The sequence below is a fragment of the Homalodisca vitripennis genome, chromosome 6 (genome assembly GCF_021130785.1).
Source record: "Homalodisca vitripennis isolate AUS2020 chromosome 6, UT_GWSS_2.1, whole genome shotgun sequence".
Lineage (NCBI taxonomy): Eukaryota > Metazoa > Arthropoda > Insecta > Hemiptera > Cicadellidae > Homalodisca > Homalodisca vitripennis.
The window spans coordinates 60316824-60340803 of NC_060212.1; the positions used below are offsets into that span (position 1 = coordinate 60316824).

The window sequence follows — 23980 nt, forward strand, 5'->3', positions numbered from 1 at the left end:
CTTTATTTTGTTGTCACTTAAATTTTTTACCCTGATTAATCCTTAACATGGTTGTTTCACCCCCAGAGAATCGGGAATTGACTGTATGAGATACTGGAGAAGAGAATCAAAGTTGGTATCACAGTGTAGTAGGAGTTGCTGGTTGCCAACTTTAGAATACTCCACCATTAGCTCCACATCTTGAGATGAGGGAACATTCTTGGAATTATATGGTAGATAGGCTGATTCTTTTATCATGCTCCGTTCTCCACCGTAAAACAACACCTAAACAATCAATATACATATTAGAAAGTTTGAATCAGGAGATAACGAGGTCCGAGCTACACCCAAGGGCTGGTGGCTAGCTCTGTGCTCCCAGCTAGACCTATACTTCCAGGTACAAAGTATTAACATATTTTGAGAAGTAAAAATAAGAAAGTCTTAGTTATCAAGTTACAAGATTTTTAATCCTCTCATACTTTAGAGAGATAAACATTTTTTTAGTTTAGTTCTAATGCAAGTCACGTTGTTATACAGTTTTTGTTGAATTAATTTGGAATGTTCCAGGATGTTAAGTTTGTTTTACAAGAAATAAAAATTTCTAGTTTAACCTCTCCTTCTAGAGTGACAATTTTAAAAAGCCTTCTTGTTTCTAAAGAGCTGAACTAATGGGCAACTCCTGAAATCGTTTGGTGTTCAATCAAATACGAGAAATTATGTTTCTCACTGCCATTACAATTTTCTCTTACAAAAGTTTCTCTATTTTTCAGGCTCTAACACTGGAGAACAATGAGAAGCCTGGAGAGATCCTAGTGGTTGGAAATACTCACTTCTACTTCCACCCTGATGCTGATCACATTCGACTACTGCAGGGAGGCATACTAATCGCATTTCTGTCAGATATTGTTGACAGCATTAAAGCTAAAGTGAGTTGTGCTATAGTCCACCTATGAATCAAAACCATGGTTTCTTCAAGGTGAAATGAAAATGCACACAACAAATAAGGCACAAAGTTAATAGTCGAGTGTGGTTTTAAAGGTTTTTTGTGGTTTTAAAGGTTTTTTTGTACTTTCACCTAGTGTAGTAAAATGTACCTAATGCATTTACTGCCTAAGTCTCTTCCACATCTACAACTGTATATGCATACGTTCAGCTGACTGTCTACCGACACAGTTTCTTATACATATATACTTCTTGTTTTGTATCCACACTAGCCAGCCAATGTTTGTCGAAATAGTACCAGTGACTGTGTACTGCTTACAAAAGTGAATCATACCCAAACCATCCAGTTTGTTTTAGATGAAATTTTATTTTTTGGAATATAATAATTTATGTTAATGCATACACTGTTTTTAATGGCTTGATTTTTTGTCAGTTTCACTTAATCCTACTTTGAGACATTCCGATATGTTCCTGTAACAAGTCAGGTTTTTTATTTTCACTATTCTGCAATACCTACATTTCATAATAGTGGATGATAATGCTCTAATTTAATATTCAGTTTCGCTGTCGACACTGGATTCCAACATTGACATTTTTGAGTGCGCAGTTTACACAAAACCAAATACTTTTTTTGTAGTACAAAAATTAATTTACAGCTCAATTAGTGTCATTAGACGAAGAAAAATTATAAATTGTTTATTTTTCTCTCCCCCTCTCACCCTTGATGACAAGATTTAAAGAATATGCATGTTTTTATCCAAACATTTTTTAAATTAAGATAATTCCATACATTATTTTTTATTTGAAAATAAGATTACCTTCTACAAACTGGAGATAAATTAATTTTAAATATTATTTTGGATCAAAAAGTTATATTTTTTTTGTTTAAAGTTTGTTATTGATGATGGAAGGTTTGAAAGGATAATAGGATTTTGAATATTTGTCATCATGATATGTTACAACAGGTTTAACACAACATTGCGAGGATTGGAATCTATCCTCTTCGTCAGGTTGGGGAAGGTATTAATACATACAAAAATAAAGAACAGAAAGAAAAAAGAAAAGGTTTGAAACATACCCAAAAGCTGCTTGGAGTCCAGTCCAGGCGTTGTCACTGCACAGAATGCAAGTCCCGGGCACAAGTCACGAGTACGAGAATCACACTCACACATCACACCAGCATGCGAGAGTATCTCACTTTTGCCCATGCTGGTGTGATTCTCGTACTCGTGACTTGTGCTTGGGACTTGAGGATTATCTTCCCCCACCTGACTTAAGAGGATAGATAACAATCTTCAAAATGTGGTGTTATACTTTTTGCAACATATAACGATGGCAAATGTTCAAAGTCCTGGTATCCTTTCAAAGTTATAGTGTTTACAGTGCTGAAAATATGAGAAAGTTAAATTTTTAGGAAACAACAAAACATGAAACCATAGCAACTAAAAATAATACGGATAATAGGTATTTAACACTTTGTTTACATTTAAGTACTTTAATACTTATTTCTGCTTTTTTTTGTGGTGTGGTCATACACAGAACATTGTAGATTTATTACATTTTATATGTACAAATGCTACTAAGGAAACTGCACAGAATTCAAATGATCATGCAGTTTTACCTTTAAACCCCCAATAAAATATGGTTTTAATAAACATATGACCATAAAACTGTTTAAACATTATTTGTACATATATAAGTAATAGAACATTAAAATTAAAAACAATTTATAATGTCTAGTTTTTTGCTGTAATGTTCCCTCAACTATTGTCAAGAATAAAATAGTATTTTATAAAGAGTATTTAATATTAAAATTAATTTATTCTTAAAAAATAATAAAATGGTCCGAAAGAAAAAATAAAGTAGACTGCCATATTGGACAATAATAGTGGCTGATTTAAAAAGTTTGGAATATGAACGATATCAACTCTTAAAATCAGACTCGAAGGACAATAACAAAAATAATAAAAGATGTGTAGAGAGATAGAATAAATTAGTTTAATCAATCCGTGTTGTGAAAAATAGTAAATATTTCACAATCGAATTGAAACACTTTATTGAGATTGAGGTATACATATAAGAGAAGTGGTTTATTTTATAAATGAATGGATTATTCTAAGTTTTCTTCATTTGTCACACAAAGCACAGTACAAAAACATGAATATTTCCTCCTCCCAAACGAACTGTTACAGGGTCGAAACTTTATGTAGGCAAATAAACAAGGGGGAGTACAAAATAAAGTGCACAGAAATCAGTCATCAGACATTGAGGGCAAGAATAGACAATTGCACGGGAAAATCCTCAATTACTCTTGAAGTGGTACAAGGAAGACAGGGTCCACACCTTGGAGTAATGACACTTAAATAAATGTTTTAAAGATGTGCTTGGCCTCAAAACAAGCAACTCTCTCTGAGATGACGTCATGCACGATTCATAACCAAGAATCAGCCGGGTGACTCCATGCCAAGATCACGCAATGTCAATTGTGTCCGAGAGCAGTATCTTACATTGTTTTGATCAATTGGGGAGCTATCACCTAAACAACAATCTGTTTCTATGCAGGGAGCCATTGCAGCCCATTTATTGATATTTATAAACAGAATCCCTAACTAACTTACAACCGTGAAACCGTTATTAAGCAGAGTATTTTGTTCACTCTGATAAACCTTTAACAAGCCATGAAAATCTTTACAACTTGTAAAGACTGAAGAAAGATCAATCAGATTTATGTTGTAAAAAGTATAATATGGAATTTTTCATTACTAATACTCTGAATTCAATTATGATTTACTGTTATGATTTTAGAATCCAGGAAAGAACGTGTCACTTTTGTGCTGTGGAGATTTCAATAGTGTTCCTGAATGTGGCATCTACAAACTTATGACAGAAAATCATGTTCCAGCTGACTTCGTTGACTGGAGAAGTAGTAAGTTGATTTATTTAAATAAGTTCTGAAGGTGAACATACGATTCATATTTTATGGGATTCAAAAGTAAAAGGAATTTTGAAAAAGTCGATTCCCTCTTAGTTCTTAATGTAATGACCTCTTTCAGAGTATTTGTACTGCCTAAAGGTTCATGGTAAGGTCCTGTTAATGGATTTCTTTAAAAGTATTGTTTTACTTGAATCCTTGCAACACCATAGGTAGATAATATCCTAACGGTAAACTTTGACATAAATATCAAATTCGATTATATCCTAAATAACAATATCAATCAAAAACATTTTAATAATATAACAGCATTTAAATTGTACCATCAATATCAATATTGTAATACAACAATTTATAAATTTACAGGATGCGTTTTCTACTAATATCGTAATATTAAAACATAAATCAAATTAAATACAACTGATCATAACCTTAGAGATATCATAAAATGTTAACTTAAAAATAAAAATAATAAAATATATTTTCATTAAGTTAGGTTTTATAGCAATGTTCAGACAATGAAAGTTCCAGTGAGCTAGGGAGGGTAGCTCAAGAGTGCGCTGAAATAATATTGTCATTGACTCAACGTCAACTGAAGCCGACGTGGTACAAAAACACCAATCGCGAGACGGTACCGTAAATAAATATTCCTTTAAAAATTATTATGGGCTGAAATAATAAAGTTTATGTATTAAAATTAAACAAAAGAACATGTACTATACATATAAAAATGTATTAACGCAAAAAAAAAAACGAGAATCTAGGTATAATACTATATTTTGGAATTTGGAGTAATGTTTTCCCTCTTGAACTTGTAGCCGTTGGACAGCTTACCGGATACCACCTCGCATGACTTGTCTGTAAGCAAAATTTACATTTTTTTGTATTATAAATTAGCCCTTTCATGTTAGATATCTGTTTTAAATTTATTATAAGGTAAATTTACAAATAGTAATGTAACTTACCAATGATGATGTTTTATTTGCTACATATTAATACAGATATAAGTTATGTTGATGTCCTTCTGACCAGACCATGTAGTCGTGATTATAAGTTGATAAATAGCAAATAGCGTTGCGATTTAATTTTAGGCGAGTTTGAGTCCAACTTTTAGTTCATCATTGAGTTTGAGTTCTAAAATGATTCTTCTTTGAGGACTACTTTGATTCAAACTTCCCATTGTAACTACAGCTGCAATGCCAAGCCGTGATGCTGACACCGCGGTGTGTGAGTTGACATCAATGTGAAGGGAAGTAATTTTAAGGTTTTATTAATTGATTAAGTTTGTAGGCAAAATTCCAAAGAACATTAAAACCACAAGGCCCGCCTCCATGATATTATTTAAATTATTTATTAAACTCTATTTTGGCAGCAAAGTGGGAAGTCATAATTTTATTTTAACGTCTAAAAAATTGGCGCTTGTAGGTTTTATTTGCCGTAATTAAACTTTACAATATTAAGTATTCATTACTACTAACTCAAAGATCTCCAACCTCATGTGTTTCATCCTTTTGATACAATGTTATATTTCGGTACAACAATCGATTGGTTTATTATTTTGTAAAAGTTTTTATTTTACCATTGAATATCTCTAAGACATGTTGTTTCTGCAGTATAATCTATGGTTTGAGTAAACAAACACGGTACTGGTTGAAGTTCATGTCCTTTCTGTTTTGTTGTTATTGTGGTAATTTGAACTTTGCGAACATGGCAGGATCTTGTAATAAGTTCGATCGTGTTTTCTCAAGTAAGATTGACAGACTATTAGTTGAATCAGATGATTCTAGTGACGGTAGTGACAGTTTAAGTGAAGATGGGGTGGCTTTATGAACAACGAAAAAGGTGAGCAAAACCTGGACTGTGAAGAAGAGGTTAGACCAGATGTTTATTTGGGGTAGGATGAAATCGACGAAATAATGAGAAAGTGGCTCGTTGAAAGGGAAATAGGTAGAGAGAGATTTGATAATGATGAAGTTAAGATACGAGACCTAGAGTATGTTGATGAAAGAGATGGACAGAAATAAGAGGTTGCCCAGGGAGTTAGGCCTAGACCAGGGAATGCAGTTAGGATGGTAATAGAAGAGGTAGAGGTAAGGAAAGGGGTAGATTGACAGCTGATAACCCTAAAAAAGAAGTAGGCCTAAAGAATTGTGGGAATGAAAAAGGAGGGCAATGACCCAAAAAATATCCCATACATTGATGAATCCTAGAACAGCTAGAAAACAAGAATAGAATAGAAACATTTTTTTTATTTCCAAAAACATATACACATAGATATTACATTTATTTACATTTGATAAATAGTAATTTACCCTTTTACTATACTTACTAAGTGGCGATCAAATAAAACAATTTAATTTTAAGTATAGTATTTGGATAATATTATTTATATAATTTAAGTAAACTATTTATTACATATTAATATATATTCTAAATGGAAATTAGCCTACATGGGCAAGCAGCCTGTGCGTAGGCTAGAGTTGTACTAAAAAGTGTATGTTATCAAGATGTCAAAAAAAAGTGTTACTGTTACGTGCCAGTGTGTTTTAAGGCAAAAAATGTAGAAATGTAGTTGTGTGATGAAGGAGATAAGAGATAATATTGTATTAGACAAAAAGAATTAAGACCACATACGATATGACGAGCGCCGGGGGATGAGGAGGGGTCAAGGTCGGGTTGGTCCCCAGTCTGAGTGAATTAAAGTCTCGGATCCTTGGACTCCAATTTGTAACAATAGTTCTGTGGCATTATATTTAAATTTTTAATACTACCTGATTCAAATAAATTTAAATGCTGAAATTTGTTACATATGTTTCTAAATAGAATATGTGAAATATAGTAAGAATTGGTTTTTGAAAAGGATTTATCTAATCTAATTACATTAATACCAACATGTTCTGAATATCTTGTTTGGTAAGAGTGCACAATTTCTGGTAATATTGTATTAGCATTTTTGTTGATGTGAATTAGTAAATTTTTATATATAACTGTCGTAGTGAAAGTAGGGAGGATTCCTGAAAGAGAGACTCAGTTGGATAACGCACATTTTTCATCAACCCTGCCTTTAGTATACTCTTTTGCGTAATGAAAAGAGGTTCGAGAAGCGTTTTACACGCACCGCCCCACGCAATGTTACCGAAGGAAAGAAGTGACAACGTAAGCATAATACGCTAATTTTATCTCGTTTCCGTCTAAAATTTCACTTAGTTTCCTAAATGCATAAATATACTTTCTAATTTTGTTAAGGACATAATCAACGTGCTCAGACCATTTTAAGCGAGAGTCAAAAACAACTCCTAGGTATTTATAGCGTTTTACGAGCTCTATTTCTTTGCACCCACATGTCGAATTGAAGTAACTACCGCACTGATGGATTATTAGATCTGTCAAATTATATTGTGAGGTAACGTACAAATATCAATCACTTCAGAAACTTTGCACAACTGACAGTTAGCACTTCTTCCTTAGTTCAAATATATAGTCAAATAATTTATACCAGAAAGCTTGGAATAAATCCTATTCAACTTGAATGTTATACAGAATTCCTACAAGTTTCTTTCATGTGGACTTTCATATACTGAGTGAAACCAATGATTAGACCCAAAAATTTTTGGTAGATATCAGAAGGAAAAAGAAATATGATTAACCGTGTGGCTAGGAATGAGTTAAAAGCTTACTTTGTCCTATACATGATAATAGGGTAGGTAAGAAAGCTCTCTGAGACAAAAATATTCTCATAAGTAATGACATACATTAGATTTAGATAAATTTCCTGAGATATGCACATCCCAAATGATGTATTCACAAATCCCAATGACAAATTCAGAAAAAATTAGACCTGTGTTGTCTTATCTGGAAGTAAAATTTATGCTCATGTACAATATGGACAGAAATGTAGTCTTTGATGAAAGTCCTTTAAAATTAATTGTCCATAATGATATCGAAATGGCAGTCGCTAAACAAGTTGTCAGAGAGGGTGAGGTTATTGAAGTAGTAAAACCAAGACACACATTCACTACAATAATGGCATGGTCAGAGTTGATGTACAGGGTCAGCAACTTGCCTCTTTTCCCATAGTGAGAAAGACCATAAAGGCTAATAAAAAGCTGTTTTTTTTACTCCTTGGATCTAACTGTTTTCAATAGTACATATACACATTATTATTTTGTGTAACCCTACTGTTCTTGGAGTCTGTAGAGGTACAGTGGATTTCACAATGTTGGATTGGCTTTGGTCCAACCTAAGGGGGTGTACTGTACTACATATTAAGTATATTGTTTTATATGAGGGATATTAAAAAAATAAGTTTCCCTATTTTTGCCTTTCAACCTAAAGCGTAACAAAAGATAGTCCTATAGCAGTTTATTTTGTAAGGGTGTGCTGGTATTGTGATAATTGTCCTATTATAGCCAATTGCAATAGAGATTCTAGTTGTAGTATTACCAGTGTATTCTCTTTTCATTCACAAAAATGAATCTGCATCAGAAGTTGATTTTGAGCTATGTAGGTTTATGCTGATGGAGAAAAGTTAATTCATATGGGTCATTGTTAGTGAGCATCAATTATTTAAGAGGACTGTTCATAATAATTAATGAGCAAAGAAAGCCAATGGTCTTGTGTCAAAAATTGAAATCATCAGTACTTCTGCATTGTATATTTGATGGAAGTGGTAAGGTAGGTATTAAAATTAAAGACTTTTTTATTAATTTCTAAAATCATCAGTACTTTTTATGAGTTTTATAAAGAGGAATACTACAGTCTGTCAATTATTGTTGCAACTTTACACCTTTTTTCTAGAGGGAAACATGGTCTTGGCATCGCCGAGAGATGTAAATGCATATAACTATTATAACCGTTCACTATCTAATTTAATAACTTTTAGGAAATCCCTCATAGAATTGTGTCTTCAGAAGAGGATTCATCAGGAAACAATCTTAAAATAGTTGTGGATAACTTACAAGTAATAAATATTTATTTTTAAAATTAGAACCTGAGGAGGAGGTGAAGGAATTGAGCCTCAGCCAGCCGTACAAGATGCAGAGTGCCTGCGGGACACCCAAGTACACCAACTTCACTGTCGGGTTCGCAGATTGCCTAGATTACATCTACTACCAGACAGATCGACTCAAGGTTGAAGCTGTGAGTACACAGTTCTAATGTTAATCCTACTATGAAATAATGAAATGAAATAATGAGTTTATTCCTCCACAAAAATACAGATCAGCAACAATCTACATTCTAGGAATATACACTGCCACTTCATCCAGTAGGGAAGGAAACGGACATTAAACATTTAACAGCAACAAATATAAAAATAAATATAATACACATATACAAATAAATAATATAATAATGAGGTAATAAATAAATACACATACTATTTACAGTTTAACAAAATAAATATAACGACGAGAAACCAATAAATAAGCCAACAAATAATAATTAATTATACAAGACTATTGTTTAAGAAACTGATATTACTATTTTCAAATAACCATTTTTTCAACTTAATACTAAACAATTTTACTGTGCTACAGTCTTTAACTTCAGAAGGCAGTTGATTAAAGTATTTTGGCCCAACATATTTAAAAGAATTCTAAAAAAGTTTTGTATGAAGTTTCTCGTTCTATACATTAAATGTATTGTGCCTGTATTACCACTTCTTAAATAGAAGAGCCTTAGCACCTTAAACACAAAAAAGATGTTGTAAAGGTAATATTCTTAGCTGACAGTATAGGGGAAAAGAACTTTTACGCTTCTGTTTTTGTAAAATTTTTCATAAAAAATGGTTCTGAACAACACGTATTTTTGAACAAACTCTATACTGACAAAATCTGACATTTTGTAATATGTAACCACATGTTTATATTTTCACTTTTTTACAAACAAAGTTAGTGCTAAATACATGAAATGATTTATGTAACATTTTACTATACAAAATCAAAGAGTTTTAACTCGTGAATAGTCTTTTTTTGTGGTATTTGTGAATCTTTTTATGTTTTGATAAAAAGTAGCTAGCTCAAAGATGGTGCCATTTATTTACATGAAATAATTAACAAGTATTCACTGACTTAAAAAGGTTTCACTTGATTCAGACTACCCAAAAACAAAAGAACAAAATTGAAGTCAAATATGCTAGTGTTTGTGCACTTTGAATTTTGAACCAGTGATAGACTATGATGCTAGGATGCAAGTGAATGAGTGTGTGAGGAGCTGCACACATGCTCTCAGTTCATATGCAGGCTACCATTGCTACATCTCGGTCATCTGCATATGCACTATAAGCGCAGATGCTCCTCACGCACACCATCTGTCAATGGTCTGTAAATTCACAACAAATACTAGCATATGCAACTACGCTACTTTTTCTTTGAGTAATTGAAAACAAATGATGTGTTTTGTTTTGTAATTAAAATAATTAGTTTTATAGTGAAATCTGTCACATCCTGCATAAGTGTTCTCAGGATAGGCCGGAAATTGTTAAAGTCAGATAAGGAATTGTAATATAGACAGTATAGTTATTGATAGTAAGTGCACTACTTCTGTTGCGCTGTATTACTTTCTGAAGGCACTGACACAACAGTACTGATTTCACAATTTCACCAAGATCTCTATCCTCTCCCACCCCCTGCCAAATCAGCCAATGTATGGGTACACAATGTTTTATCATTTGTTACTAGGACAGGAATGAAACATTTAATTTTTTAATATTAAATGCAAACTTTTGTCAAAATTGCTAAATTTGAAAAGCAATCTGCTGTCCATATTGTTGTGAACACCTACTGAAAATGTTATGTAAGTAATTGTAATTAGTTATCTTTGAACTAGCTATCTAAATGTGTTCATAAATTCAACGCTTTAAACCCAACGTTCAATTACTAAAAATTGAACAAGAAGACAAATGGCAACTGACTCAATAAATCTGGTGAAAATAAAAATCTTCTGATGTTGTACATGGCAAGGTGAAGGTTGATTTCTAATGAGATCAGTAATATTCTCATAGAGAATTGTAGTTGATGGATATTGAATTTAAAATATGACGCTGTTTGTTTGTAGATTCAACTAATAAATGCTACATTTGTCTGTGCAGGTGGTTCCTCTGCCATCCGAGGAGGAGTTACGACAACACACTGCCATTCCGAGTGTCGTATTTCCATCAGATCATGTAGCCCTTATCGCTGATTTATGTTGGCTACCCTGATAAAAAATATATACGTTGTTATTTTTTTAAACTGTTTAATCTTTTATCCATATCTCACATATTTTTGTGTCTTTAACTGTAATATATTTTTGATTGACTTCATATAAAGTAAGTTACTTTAACATTTTAGTTAATTTTGTATGTATGAAATTATGTTTTTACTGACTTTCTTATTGTCCTTATGTCAGTAACATTTTATACACAGCTATTCAACATTATAAGCTACTCGTTTTGTGATATTTAGTTTATTTTTATCTTGTTAATCATGTTTAAGCATTATTTTACTGTCTCTATTTGCATTGTTCCACTTAGCTGTTACAAACAATTGCTGTTGTGTTGTATTGACATAACCGGACTGTTTAAAATGAGTAATTGCCTAGTAATTTTTTAGTTTTTTTAAAATAAACAAAGAGTAATTGAACTGCATGTCCAATTGAGATTCAACAATCTAGAATATTATTGTTAAAAGCAATGATGGGCTGATTCCAAACAAAATTAAATTCAGATTCTTGATACCTACCAAAATTGGGGTCTTGACAATGGTTTTTTTTGTTATTTCTTGCTAAGAAATAACAATATAGTATGATTCTGAAAAATACTATTTTCATTAGGGATGGGTCAATATAATAATATTTTAATATCAACACCAAAATTGGTCTTAATTCCAATGATATATAATAATAAAAATAACTATTAAGTAAATAGTAACTTAAGAATTTACATAGGGTAGAAGGAGCATGCTTATCTTTCCTAAACTGGAAAGCTAACATTCAATACTTCAAATCAACTGATTTGCTCTAGATAAGATAACAAAGGTAGAGAATTACTATAGTTAATTAGTCTACTTCAATTATTGCCAGTTTGTACCCCTCTGTTCTGTTTTAAAGTTTATATAAGGAGATATCCTTTAGATAGTGGTGGAATTTGGAAATAAAGTTTCATTTGGTGTTTTTAAAAACTTGTGTCCCCAAAAAATGCGGGATTTTGGAGGCAATTAAAACAAATTTAATGTAAGTTCCTCTCAAGAACCTCTCTTTCCCGTACAAAATAATAGGTCGTCAACGTTTTAATTAAAATTATTATTTTGATGGGAAAGATATAGCGATTTCTAGTTTTCAAAATCCTTTAAGTTTTGATGCTCTTCAAAATGAGGGGTCACTTAAGAGGAGTTCACAATTGAAATTTCAGAGTTAACACCAAATTCCGCAGTTTTGGGGGACACAATTATTTTCAAAATCAACAAATGAAACTTCCTTTCCACATTCCACAACTACCCAAAGGATATTTCCTTATATAAACTTTAAAACAAAATAGAGAGTGGGTTCCTGACTTTTTATTCACGCTGTATAAGAGTATGAAGAGATTCCAGGGAAGTATAATTAAGTATTCTGTCGACAGAGTCACAGAATATTCCATGGTAACAAGTTTTAGGTTAAAGACTACGACAATTTAGGCAATAGGATTTCTGGAAATTGCCATCGTCTATGTTTAAAAAATAAAACACTTCTTGAAAATTTTGGATAATTTTATAGACCAAATGAACCTTTTTTTGCAAATTCTTTTTCAAAACGACAGCTCTTTCGTTATTATGAGTGATTTTAACATAAATGTATTTAATGGAACAGGTATTAAAACAAGATGATTAGGGGATCTGATGAAAACTTACAACCTGCAATGGCCTGTGAACTCGCCAAGGGTGACAGCTACCACTGCCACCGTAATTGATAATGTTGTCACTAAGATTTCATCTGTGGATGTATCATTGATTGTCACGGCTGTCTCTGACCATGATGTCTAGCTGGTTACTCTGAAAGAACGTGCACCAGCCACTCTCACGCCTCAGACTATTACCCGACCCGAGAATATTTCCATGTTATGCGCATTAAGGGCGAGACTTGGGATTGTCTGACCATTGTTTCGGAGCTGATAAAATGTTTGGAGCATTTAATAAAGGATTATTGTAGTAGGCTGCTATGTGGGTATTGCGTGTCCTCTTATAAAAATAGCTCAAACACAAAAAATCAAGTTGGATTACACCCAGAATATTAGTTTCAAGATCTATGTTAAAAAAAATATCAACAATGAGCATTTAAAAAACTACAAAACATTTTCAACATTTTTTAAGGCGGCTATGGCTTATGAAGTAAATAACAAAATGAAATCGTCTAATAAATTCAAAATTGCTTGGAGTACTATCAACAAAGAAAGCAAAAATATAAAGTCTGTACTTTCTATAGAACTGACTGTAGAAGGAAATACTATCAAAGACTCCATTTTGGTTGCCGAAATATTGAATAATTTTGTTGTTTATTTAGCAGTAATGAGTGGCAGTGCTTCTGCTGCAGAGGGTCAAACGGCCCAGCAGCGTTGATGATGTTAACTGCTGTTACAGAAGGAGAAGTGGCTGCGAGGATTTGCAATAATAAAAGAGCTGCTGTTTTAAAAAAGAATAGCTAAAGAAGGTAATTTGGTTTATCAATGTCTCTATTAGAGAATCTATAGAGGCCGATCAAAATTCTTTTTGTTTTCTGTTCTTATTGATATGGAAGCAAATTCAAAATCTTCAAAATGATCTAAATTATCTAAATCTTCTATCTGTTATATATATCTATTATATTCTAAATAATCTAATCTTCTAAATTACATTCTCTTTCATATTTAATTCCCTCCTTCACAAACAAAGCAACACCTTCACCTTTACATTGACTTCGAGCAAAATAATTACCCAAGCTTACTCAAGCAAAATAGTTTTACAGCCGAAATTGTTGAACCGTGTCATTATTAAAGTGATCTTCTGTAATAACTATCGCTTGTGGCGTTACTTCATCAGCTAGATTTAAAATATCAGTTTTAATTGTAGTGGCCTGAGAGTTCTGATGCAAAAATTTGAATTTGGTTTTTTTTTAGTAGAATTTGTTGTTTTGCAGAATTGTTTTGGACATGCACCCCACACTTGCGTCCTATTTTACAATCTTGGGTACTGTTTGTGCTACTTTAAAAAAATTTATTTATTTGGTTGGTTGGCAGTTTGTCATCACACTCCTTGGTACACAATCTCTCAATGCTGTAGAAAGATGAAATTTGAATTCTTTACATAATTTATAAAGAAATACCAACTCATTTTCAAGAAGTTCAACCATCCATAGGGATTTTAAAAGCGTTGCATCCCTAGAAAAACCACATTTTTGTTATTAAACTTCCTGATGGCCTAAAACAATTAAATTTGAAATATACATAGCTTAAGATCTCTACAGACATATTAAAATTGTTTCATGAAGATCAACTATCCATTGGGGCTGAAATAGGTTAGCAATCTCCTAGAAGACTATATTTTATTTTCCAATTTCCCGCTGCCATAGAAAGAAATTTGACACACGTGTATTGTGTACTCAACCGGAAATACAATAAACTGGAAGTAGAGTACAATGATTGGAAGTTGTCACTTTTTGAGTGAAGTATACATTTCAAATCAACGTTTGTATACGTAATATTTACAATGTTCGACACAATGTTCCACGGAGTATCCGATGAACAAAAGCTAGCATTTTAAAACACCTCAAAGCTGCAATTTGGTTAAGATCACGCAAACCTGCAATTTTCTTAATACAGAATACAGAAAGCTTTATTCATAAACATCAAGTTTAGATCAGGTGTCAAATACAAAATAATATAAATGAAAATCAAGACAATGTAATGGAAATAAATTGTCTTTAGTTCCTTGTAAGTTTTTAATAGTTGTTGCAGCTATTTGCATGTTCAAGGAATTCATTGATTGTGTAAATTGATTTTTTCACAAGCCAGGAATACAGTCCTTTTTTAGTTTTTTTTTTCAATTGTCTTGAGCTCATAGGTAAAGCATTATATAGTCTAGCTCCAGCATATGAGGGTTTCTTTGCGAACAGAGCGGTCCTGTGAGCAGGTAAGTTGTAGTCAAGTCCATGTCATGTGGTTCGACTGTGATGATTGTTTCTTGTCAAGTTTAAGTTAGCAGCAAGCATGATGACTTCAAGTATGTAAAGAGATGTGATGGTCAGTAAATGTAGGTTTTTGTATGCATCTCTGCAGCTGTCCCACGGTGCAATGTCAGCCATTATTCTTACCGCCCATTTCTGAAGAACCATGACTCGTTGAAGGTTGTTGTTTGAGGATGCTCCCCATAGTACAATTCCGTATCGGGCTCTGCTCTCAAATATTGCATGATAAGCTGTTCGGGTGGCTTCTGGGGTACTTACAGATTTTATTCTTCTTAGGGCAAACACTGCTGTGCTCAGCTGATGACACAAAGAATCAATATGGAATCAAAATCAAGAATAAAAAAGAATCAATAATAAATTAATGTTTCCTGTCTCCTCAGCTCCAAAATTATTTTTAATGTGACATATCCTTACATCTAAAGCTTTTTGTCATAGACTAACCATCCTTGAGGTTACTTATACAGGGTGTCCAAAAAGTCCCGGGTCGGTCCAAAATGACAGCCGTTCAAAGATGTGTATTTTTTTACATTAACCTTAAGTTGCAAACTCTAGCCATCTTTGATCGGCTGTAATTTTTGACTCGGTTATCCATTTGAGATCAGGTTTACGGCCATGTACTCTATTAATAAAGACCTTTTATTAGATATGCATATCAACCTATGCTTACATTTAAGATTTTCTTCTGACTCCTAGCGGGCCGCCCCCCTGAGGAAGTAGCGGATCACTGAGTATGTGATAAAGTAGATTTTTATGTCCAGTAACATTGTGTAAGGTTTTGTAGCTCTATTTTAAATATTTTGAAAAATATTTAACCGACCCGGGACTTTTTGGACACTCTGTATACTGCAAATTATTGTCTTTCTTAATAAGCTTCTAACATATTCTAAGATTACAGATTGGATGAAGTAGGGATGAATGTAGGGATTAGATTTTGTCTCTAATAATTTTTTAATTACATTAAAATATTTTAAATAATTTTTGGTCTAGCTAGCACATAATACAAGATCCTATTATGTTTAATCAATTGAGTTTTTAATTCATATTTTTTTTGTTGGATCTGTACATCACAATAAAAACATCCATGATAAGAAGAGGCTAGGGCAGTTTGCAAGAGTTATGCAGCAGTTAACATCTGAGCTAGTACGAAGGCAATACAATATCGCGGGTTTATGTGAACAAGGAGTGTGGGAATTGTGGTGACAGCCAGCTATATCGTCTGGCAGTGGCCATTTCAATAAACCTCCCAGTCAGCAGAACACTATATGTCTCTTATTTAATACATGATGACACTTGTAAAATAAATACGGATTTTGAAGTAATTAATTAAGTAAATGTAAGTAAATAAGGATATTTCCTTCCAAAATTACATGAAATATTTTACAAACCATCTATAAGTAATGAATGAAATCCAAACAAATATTGGTATGCATACACAATTTGTTATTTCAAATAAATAAAGAATTTAATTTTAAATAACGTACACTTGAACTCGAGATGATCAATATAAGTTATTTAGCAATACAGACAACAGGTGTTTTTCAACAGAAAATACAATACAATAGAGTAGATCATTTGAACAAATTCACGTTGTTTGTGAGGTACAATACAGCCCTGAATGCAGTGTCAGGTAGTGTTAGCTTCCAAATAAATATGCAATATTCAATTCCCACTGGCCAGCAATATTTCAATACCTCAATCCTGTTCTGTACACACCTGTTTCATTCAACATCAGCTGATTTACTTTGTGTAATAAAGCCAGTCTCTTTGTACTGTACATTGACTGAAAATCATAAAAACATTTATATTTAAACACTACGGCAATGATAGGAGATTTATACAATTTCATTAGTCAGTATTAAATATACTTAAGTAGTAAAAATGCCATAGTATCATTTTATAAATACAGAGAGGTTCAGTACTGTGTGTAGCATTTCAATTTTTAATATCAAATTAAAGATAAAGTAGTTAGTAATGTATCTTAAGAGTATCTTAGAGAGTAATTAATTATAAGAAACATAAAAGATGACTACCACAAATTAATATAGACGGACAATCTCTGAAATGTCCAGAGCATTTAATCTACTATCTACGTTATGCATCTAATGTGCTGATTTGGAAAAGATATAGTTACAGTTAACACGAATAGAATTGTTTTAAACTACTAATGGTTTATTATTTATATTCCAAATTGAATTTCTTATGGGAAACTCTAAATTGAATATAAATAGACCGTTAGTCTTAGCATACAATTAGTATAGGGGGTTGTACACCAGTAAATAAATCATCCTTCAGAACTGGCAATCATTTATTGTAACATCCTGATGATATTATGAACTGACATTTATCAAGTATGAACCGCTGACTGACTTAATAACTATACAACCATTAAAGGCACGTGTAACACTTTATTTGAGCCATCAGACCAAGTTTGGTTAGATACGTGAGACAATAGTATATAAGATTAATCTAAATAAATTATTGGGCGTCCTTGCTCCCTGTAACTTTTCAATGCTCTCAAGTATGTTATCCTTTTTTCTTGGATTTGTGGCTTTTCAATTAATAATTTCCTATTGTTTGCTGTCCTTCTCCAAGTAAATTCCAGGTCCTTTAATACCTACCTAAACTTTTCTCACAACCCTGGAGATTTATTTTGTCCCTTAGTGCCTCTCTCAATAGTTTTGCAGTCTACGTCGTGGACGGTTTTTGTTTGGAGTAGTAAAACTTGCCTCACACAGGTTACTAACCTTCAACTTTTTAAGCTCACTGTTTATTTGAGTCACAACTCGCTCTGACACTCCAGTTGCTGCAGCAGTTCTTTGGCGAGCCTTTGACAACGGAATTTTAACAGTTTGATGGTCTGCCCCTTCCTTCATAAATGTATAAACATTACTCACAATTTCATGATCCTGACTATGAATAGTTCCACCTTTGACTTTCGACTTAGGTGGAACTCAATAGAAACTATCTATAAAAGCGAAGCACAAGCTACTACAACACTCAACACTGTCACAAAACAGACTGATTTTAGCGAGTGTGATAAGTTATTTGGGCCAATACGATTCCTGAAAGAAGGCTGTTGCTCATGAGTCACAGGATATGTTTTCGAGACGTAGCGCATATCGCTACCCTGCCACCCCTCCCGACTATCACCACACACTCAAGGTCACGCGCGCAGGTAAAGTCCTCGAACTGTATGTATGTATGAGAGACAGCAGAATCGATTACAGAGCAACTCATCACCCCTAAAAATGTATATTCTCATTTTTAGTGTCCTAAAGTCCTACCATTCAAAACAACATGTCCCTCATTCCTTTGTTTGAAGTTTATTTTTGACGATGGATGGATTGTGAAGGAAACAGGATTTTTCCGTATATTTGCCATCATTCAGTGAAACAAAACATCAGTAACACTACGTTTCGAGATCTGCAATCTGATCTCTTTTTCAGGTAAATGACTAACCTAACACATAATTGCAAACTAGGCTAAAATGAACAATTCATACCAGAGCGTTGTGATACGCCTAAGGTAGGAATCACATCCACCATGTTGTGTGTCAACTTCACTAACTCTAAAACATGCACTTAATACAAAAAGGACGGATTCAGTCGTAGGAGGTTGCTCGACGAATGCAGACGTATTGTGACCTATATTCTGTATATCAGTTTTAATAATTAGTGTTGTGTTTAGTTTTACAACATATTACTACAAACCTACGACAATCTTACGCGATTTCGAGCAGATTTTATAAAAGAACAAACTACAGAATTTCAAAACTAAATAACATCAAATAATCGGCCGATGTAAATATTGATTAGTGAGACGCAAATCACAAATCAATAATATTAATCAGCTGTCTCACTTGATTAATCTTAGCACAGTTAAGGATGTCGGTCCTCAAATGGTAAAAGGTGGAAGCTGCGATTAACACAAACTTACACAGTTTTAAAATGGAGACAAATAATACAAGAACCTCAACCAAACCAGTAAACAGCTGACCGCTTCCAACCCCTGTCAGCTTCGTACCGCGGTCGTGAGACGGCCAAGATCAGATTGTTTAATAAATTGTGGACAAAATATTAAAGATTAATTGTGCCAAGCTCAAATTTGTAGTTTTGAAAGTTAAACTGATATTATAAAAAACGTATCGTATAAATAATGAGATAGGTATTATATTTCACAACTAAGTTATTGTTACTAGAAACTTTTCCGTCATTGATTACAATAAAAATGAACCAATTTTCTAAATCGTAAATAGGTTTATTATTAGAACATGAATCCTTAATTTATCTCAGCACTGACAAGTTTCTAGGGACCATCGCTTGTTAGCGAATCTCTTTGAACTTGGTAAAACATTCTGTTTTCTCAAAGTTTTACAAGTTTAATAGCTCCGGGCCAGAATAGGCCATGTTGACATTTCAAGAAATTTAATTACCGTCCACAGACCTTAATTTAGAAAAGTGTTAAACTTTCCCTGAATATAACGTTTTTGCTCCTACATACATTTATGAAATGTATGTATGTGGTATTTTTACTATCACCAGAAATAAATTTAATAAATGGCGGCTGGTTAATGAACAATTCTTGCTTATTGTGGTAATGTAATGATAGTTTAATTTTAGTATGTGTATATTTATAGATTTGACGAACAGACATACAGACAGATAGACCGTCATTTGACCTTTTGATTTCAAAATCTATAGAGTTCTTCTTAGGATCAAGAAGACACTATAAGTCTCTAGGATCATTTTAACAACAGTTATCACAAAGACAAAATACGAAGAAAATGGACATACGATCTACACTTGTGTTCTTTCTCACGTTCGTTCTTTGTTGTTTGGTATCTGACTAATTATTTGTAATTTCATTTTAAAATTTATGATTTTTCAAATTACAATATTGTAAATTTGTATTGTTCTATATTATCACACATTTTATTCAAGATGGAGATTACACTTCCAGCTGTAATGCTTTAAAATTAGTACTAAATTGTCTTGTACTACATTATTGTGCAAAACATCTTTTCAATTTAAATTTGTTAGAGTTAAAAAAATAAGGAAAAAGAATAAATCATGTAGATTACAAAATAGTCTTGTAGAGAGAAACGTAAAGAAACTCAACCGCTAAAGTAACGAGGTTTGTCTGGAATATAATTTTCTCTTAGACAACGTAATTCAACCACACAATTGACTAACAAATAACTTTTATTAACTTGTTTTTTATTTGTCATTAAAGCACCGTAAAATGGTTTTCGCCTTTTAGAAATTAACCTTCGTTATGGAACGTTTACAAAAATGTCTGTCATTCTCTCTTTAGTAAGATGAATACAGCGTCAGAAAATACCCTTGGACATATACTGCTGAACAAAACTAACTGCATTATTTTGATAATTGTATAGTCTATATGTAGTCACATAAAGTATACACATGTGTGTGACAATTATACATGGCATATAAACATGTCGAATCTTTTAAAAATTCTTCGTTTGTGTTGAGAAATACTCATCACACAGTAAGTGCAACAGAAAAGCATTTATTGGTTTCTAAACATTTACTTCATGGATTCGTGTAGCAATATAGAATGGAGTTTTGGGTTTAGACTTTTTTAATGGCTTGAGTTCCCTTTGACACCTTTTCAGACGTTGGAACCTTTTGACATTTCGGAACAAACATGGACGAGATGTGCTTAGACTACTAGTGGTTTTTGTCCCGCACTAGTGGGGGACAAAAACAATAAATTTAGGATACTCTCAATTGTTTGCAATTTTCCAAAGTGTAAATTCCTGTAAGAAGGTATTTTCTCAGTGAGTTCGGGCACTATAGTATGAACGTTAGAAAAATAAGCATTGAGAAAAAACCCCCCCTCACCATGTTTCCAACCAACATAAAATAAAAGCTTTAGTTGTCGCTCAGCTAATACAATTGGATTTCCAATAAAAGTTATTAGTAATATTTTACATATAAAATTAAACTTATTTGTAAAGCGTAAAAATGCTGCTAAGGTGTTTTACACGTCTTTTAATAAAATAAAGATTGAGAGCGATGCAATTAATTTAATAAAATATATCTAGAAATTTGAATTGCTAATGAAGTACTAATAATATCAGACAACTAGATAAGAGGCTGATAAATAGTCGCTACTATCAGAGTATTTGAATATGGCATTAATAAAATAGTTCTAGAAATATTTAGTGTAGATGTAATAAAGTAATAACAGTAGCATCGTTGTACGAGACAGTACGTCGTGAATATGAATAAACCATTTTCCGTAAAATATTCTACGCCAGAGACAAAAGATTATTGCTGGAGGCTGAAGACTCTCTAAAACAGTTAAGATATTACTAGAGCTCACATTAAGGAAAGATTAACAATGTTGAGATTGTTAGCACGTAGCGCTGCTGTTATTTCCGACAAAAAGTTAATTACACAACTGCACTACAATAGCTGTTGGGTCGTTAACTGTATCTGTTATGTTTAGCCTTCACTATTGTATCACTTATATAAGTGTATATATGAATATACTCCACTAAGTTATCACTAAAATTGTATCTGCTTCTTTTACTCAACATAATTCTTAGTTGAACATTAGTTATTGACAAAGGATAGTGGGATTTCGGATATATGCTATCGTTAGATGTTACAAAAAAGATAATACGTTTCGAGGATTTGTATTTATCCTCTTTTTCAGGTTTGAAAGAAAATAATTTAATATGTATTTTATTATTTGAAATGATTTTATATGAACCACTTTCCAGTGATGTCCAGAGATAACTGGCAAGCCATTTGGCGTGGTGTCAATCAAAGGCCAAGCTGCGATAAAATTTCAGGAATGGTATTCACCCTCTTCTTCAGGCTTGGGAGAAACATAATTTAATATTTTGTTTTAGCATTTGGAATGTTATTACAAAAAACATTTTCCAGTGATGTCCAGAAATAATTACTGGTAAGCCATTTGGCGTGGTATCAATCAAAGGCCAAGCTGGGATAAAATTTCAGGAATGGAATTCACCCTCTTCTTAAGGTTTTAAAGAAACTTTAAGATATGACGTTTAAGAATACATAATTCTAAAGGCGTAAAGTCTAGGATCCCAGAGCTAATTTGCATGGCACATAACCTATTCCTTTTTTTTTTTAAATCAATAAGAGAATTGTTTTTAAAAATAAATCGTTAATCATCCACGCTAGTTTTACTTGAGGACAAAATAAGAAGGTATCAAAAAGGTTTAAAATATATTTTCTCTGGCTGCATGTCTTTGGTATATTTTTTATAAATCGTTAGGCACATACATAATAGTCATATTATCTTTAGACAATCAGATAAAGAAAAAAACGTTACAACTTGCAGATCCTATAAATGGTTAGCCAATGGTGACTTTACATTAACTTACGTTTACAACAATATTTTAAGTGCGTGGGACTTAAAATATACGGTCTTGTAAAATTTATAACCGTTCATATTGATACCCTACCTTTTCGACCAACTTAAGACTAGATAGGCTGACTATATATTATTCATTTATTAGGAGACGTATATCTTTATTGATTTCAAGAAAACCTAAGTTGTGTTCTTATTCAATGCAAAATATTTTTCTGCTCCTGTACAAGTAACGTACAACGAGGGATTTACTTACTTCTTACTTTTCTTGTGATTTCTTCGCTTCCTTGAAATAGTTCACTGCATATAAACTTAATTTACTTATTTTCTAAATATTTTTATTTCTTCAAAGCAGCCATCCTTTTAAATCGAAATTGAAAGAATTTAACAAAGTTCACAGGTTTATAATTAAAGTGGCATATCCACTTGTGAAGCATATCAATCACTTAGGGAAAGAATATGATAAAACTTTCTAAAAGGTCCTAAACCTTTTGCTTAGGCCTAAAAGGACATTTACGCTGCTTCCAGAGTTACAGGATGATTGGGATGGGTGTGGACTCCTCCTGTCGAGATCCCTCGGGATGAAGGCAATATCTCAGGCATGTCCTTTTGGATGGAGGCAAGGATAGCTCTAATACAACCTGTCCCAATAGGAAATCACTATAACATCAAGGCAGCCCATCAACATCATCATTAACGGGAAACCATACCTAACGACCTCCCTTTATACATTAATTATCTCGAGACTGCGGTTAGTGATGTGCCGCTCCTCAACATCTATAATGTTGCCGAGATTTGAGTTACACATTGGCTTTTGCTGTGCCCAGTATATAAACCAGCCAGCAGTGAGCCCTCCTGGGGAAATATCATAAGAACTTGGTAGAGTATATACACTTAATTAGTCTTTGAATGTTCTCTTAGGTTACAGTTAACGTTTATAGACGATAATCAGTATACCAGCAGTCGACTTCCGGCAATGCCATAAGTTTTAACGCATTTTTTTGTTCTTACTAATCTAATAAGATAGGCATATCTGTTTTAAATGTTTTCGGTTATTTTTGCTATCTTATGTTTTTATCAAAATTGTGGGGTACACAATACATTATTAGTCATACGCCAGTAAGTAATCCCGGAGCTAAATGTCCGTATTTTGAATAATTACTACAAAAAATGTAATGTATATGTTCTCAAAAGATTGGTTTGGTTATATGAGAGTCATGATGGTAAAATGAAAAAATTCTTCTGGAAATTCAGCCATATCGATTAGTGAATTAGGCAGATTTTTTAGTCTAAAAACCATACATCTCCACTTATTTTACAGGTATTGGTTTTTAATTAGTTGTACTATCCGTAATATTTCTTCACTTTTTATTAGGTCTATGGAAAGTTGAAATGCTCAGAACTAGTAATTTAAAGAAATAGACTTTGTAAATTAACCTGAAAGGTTCTTCAATTCTTCAACACTCTACTAATACTCCAGTTAAGAAATCTTACTTTCTCTGTCACCAGATAATGCAGTGGGTTTTAGAACTCCTCAAATGTATGCAGACGTTTTCTAGTTTACTTTTATGAAACTTCAGC

At 32.8% G+C, this 23980-nt stretch overlaps 1 protein-coding gene across 3 annotated transcripts in view; it reads left to right on the plus strand.

Moving 5' to 3' along the window:
- LOC124364357 (2',5'-phosphodiesterase 12-like) overlaps positions 1–23980 on the plus strand; it is a 64712-nt gene that overhangs the window by 11907 nt on the left and 28825 nt on the right. For 2 of the 3 annotated variants that reach the window (XM_046819756.1, XM_046819754.1), the window contains 4 exons: positions 750–905; positions 3727–3847; positions 8841–8992; positions 10944–11085. In XM_046819756.1, the coding sequence (XP_046675712.1) occupies positions 750–905; positions 3727–3847; positions 8841–8992; positions 10944–11054 (540 nt within the window). In that variant the 3' untranslated portion in view covers positions 11055–11085. Of the gene's footprint in view, positions 1–749; positions 906–3726; positions 3848–8840; positions 8993–10943; positions 11086–23980 lie in introns of those variants that run through there. The other variant, XM_046819755.1, reaches the window with a different exon arrangement.